Source organism: Aegilops tauschii, chromosome 5 (assembly GCF_002575655.3).
Source record: "Aegilops tauschii subsp. strangulata cultivar AL8/78 chromosome 5, Aet v6.0, whole genome shotgun sequence".
Classification (NCBI taxonomy): Eukaryota; Viridiplantae; Streptophyta; class Magnoliopsida; order Poales; family Poaceae; genus Aegilops; species Aegilops tauschii.
Genome location: NC_053039.3, coordinates 436085470 through 436088007, shown reverse-complemented (window position 1 = coordinate 436088007; position 2538 = coordinate 436085470). Strand labels below are relative to the sequence as shown.

At 54.9% G+C, this 2538-nt stretch overlaps 1 protein-coding gene across 1 annotated transcript; it reads right to left on the bottom strand.

The window, feature by feature from the left end:
- Positions 1–215: 215 nt before the first annotated feature.
- On the bottom strand, positions 216–1034 carry LOC109749107 (putative cyclin-F1-1). Its single transcript, XM_020308101.1, has one exon. The coding sequence runs from the start codon at positions 1032–1034 to the stop codon at positions 216–218; it is 819 nt and encodes a 272-aa protein (XP_020163690.1).
- Between the last annotated feature and the right edge of the window lie 1504 nt (positions 1035–2538).

Here is a 2538-nt window from a genome sequence, read left to right as displayed (position 1 = left end):
GAGAGGTCCGACTTAATTTTGAGTTCTATCGTGTAACTAATTAAATTCCTATACACATCCCCATAAAGAATACGGATTTTGTTCATCCATGATACATGCATCAATCGCATCGAATTACATTGTCTGGATTAGGGTCTACAAATAACGACATCTGCAAAGGCGCATCGCATACACAGTCCATCTACTCCATGGTCTTGTTGCACGTCATTTACAGATTAGAGATTTTTCTTGGGAAGCAGCTTCTCTAAGGCGCATATGCAACCCGTCAACTCCACCGCCTTGTACCCCATCACCTCCTCCAGATCGTGGCTCAACGGCACGCCGAGGATCTGCCTGGCGAGGAACAGCGCCGATGCAGCCATGGCCGACGGCAGGATCCGTCCAACGAACCCGAAAAATGGCAACGTCAGGTTGACCAGCCGAAGCGCCAGGGACCTCACCAAGAGCTCATTCTCCCACTGGAAGAACCTCGTGAAGTGGTCGACGAAGGTGTACGCGGTCGGGCCGTCCATGGCGCAGCCGAGATCCATGAAGAGCTCCCACTCCATCTCCTCCACCATGTGCACGGTGGTCCCCAGGAACGCCTCGACGAGTTGGGCGTCGAGCCTCCGCCCGCTGGAGGACTGCTCGTGCTTGGCGCCGAGGGAGACGGCGGCGGCGGCCACGAGTTGGAGCGCCTCGTCGTGGGCCGGAACGGGGCGCACGGACAGGACGCGGTCGAGGTAGGCGACGGCGCGGCAGAGCATGCCCTCCGGGAGGCCACCGAGGTTCCGGGCGAACGCGTCCATCCAGAGCACGAGCTCGGCGCGCATGGACGGGCTCAGGTGGCCCTGCTGCATCTTGGACATGTAGTCGGCGTCGGGGTGCTCCCTGGGGTTCCTCTCCTTGGCCCGGAGGTCGGCGTCGACATCAGGCTCGTAGGGATCCGCGCACTTGAGCCCCATGTTTTCTCGTCGGGCGCCCATGACCCAAGAGACGGGATGAACGGCCGGGACGGCGGCTTGTCGCAGGTTGTTCATCGGCTGGAGCAGCATTGGCCACACGCAGCGAGGGCTGGACTGTCGGCGACTGGGGAGATGGCAGTCGAGTCGCCGCCGATCGGAACGTGCAGGACGGAGCAGTGTTTGTCAGCAGCCGACGAAAGAGAAGCGGGGCTTTGGCGATCGCATTGCGCCATGTATATATAGATGGGATACGGGTGCTCTGACCGGGTTTGACACCCATCAAGTTTCGGAATTAAGGTACCGACTCGGACTTGCATTATTTCTTATTTTTTGTTCTTATTACTTTGCAGGTTGTTACGTGGCGCCAACATAGTCAGGTAGTAGATCAATATAGGGTGTGTGTGCAGACATTTTACACTCGACGTACTGCACCAGGTCCATACGTCACGCAACTTAGTCTTTCAGTTGTCTTTCTATCTGTCTACTCTACTTCCATTTAATTTACGGAAATCAAAATACGTGTAGTTTAGAGTTTTGAAATACATCTTCTTGTGTGGATGTACATCATCACGTGAAATCAGCGTACCGTTCTCTTATGTGGATGTGTTGATGCTATTTTAATTAATATCCCTCTGAGGCGGGCGGTGGAGATGATTTTTGGGCTTGGTCAGTGGAAAAATCGGGTGCCTACACTATGAAATCAGCGTACCGTTCTCTTATGATTTGCCACGAGCATTTAGCTCTAGAAGAAGAGACGGTTACAGAATCTTCGAAGAAAGAAAAACAGTTGTGGAAGCTTAAAGTTGTGCCCAAAGTGTGTGTGTTAGTGGCGGGTGCTATGGGGCATTCTTCCCGTTAAAAGCACACTAAAATTCAGACATATTGCGACACTAGCACGCTGCAGAGTTTGCCTAGACGCACACGAGGACATGTTCCATGCACTGATGCAGTGCTCACATGCGATTATGCGAAGATGTTTATTAAAAAAGGCTTTCGCCCCGCTTTATATATAAAGCACCGACCAATCACATCTTAGATACAAACGTACTCCACCACAACATACGCACACATCCATGGCAGGATACAAAGGCGCTGAGCGCAGCAACACTACCCCTAGTACTACAAGAGCAACCGGAGTCCTCAATCGTGAGCATGCCACCGCGAAGAGATGAAGCCGCATATGACGAACCATGTGCTACAAGGCGGCGCCTTCAAGAAGGTTACGACACCAGAGTGCCGCCACCGCCCGACCCGAGGATCAGAGTTTCCCCTGGAGCAACACGACGGGCAATGAGAGACGCGACGACGCCTTCAAGAAGGGAACGAGCTTCGCCGCCGCCAGTCCGTCCGAAGATAGATCAGGTTTTCACCCCGGCCAACACTCACCACCACCGGACGCCACGCCCCAACGACCATGCCGTCCACACGACCATGGCCAACGGGCAGCACCTAACCACGGGCTCCGCCCATGAGCACCGCGGAACCACCACCAGGGCCGCCGCCCCGGCATACTAGACCTTGATACCACCTCACTCGAGACCCACCGCAACCCCAACCAAAGATACGGGCGGAAAGGGCCCGCCCTTCGCACCCC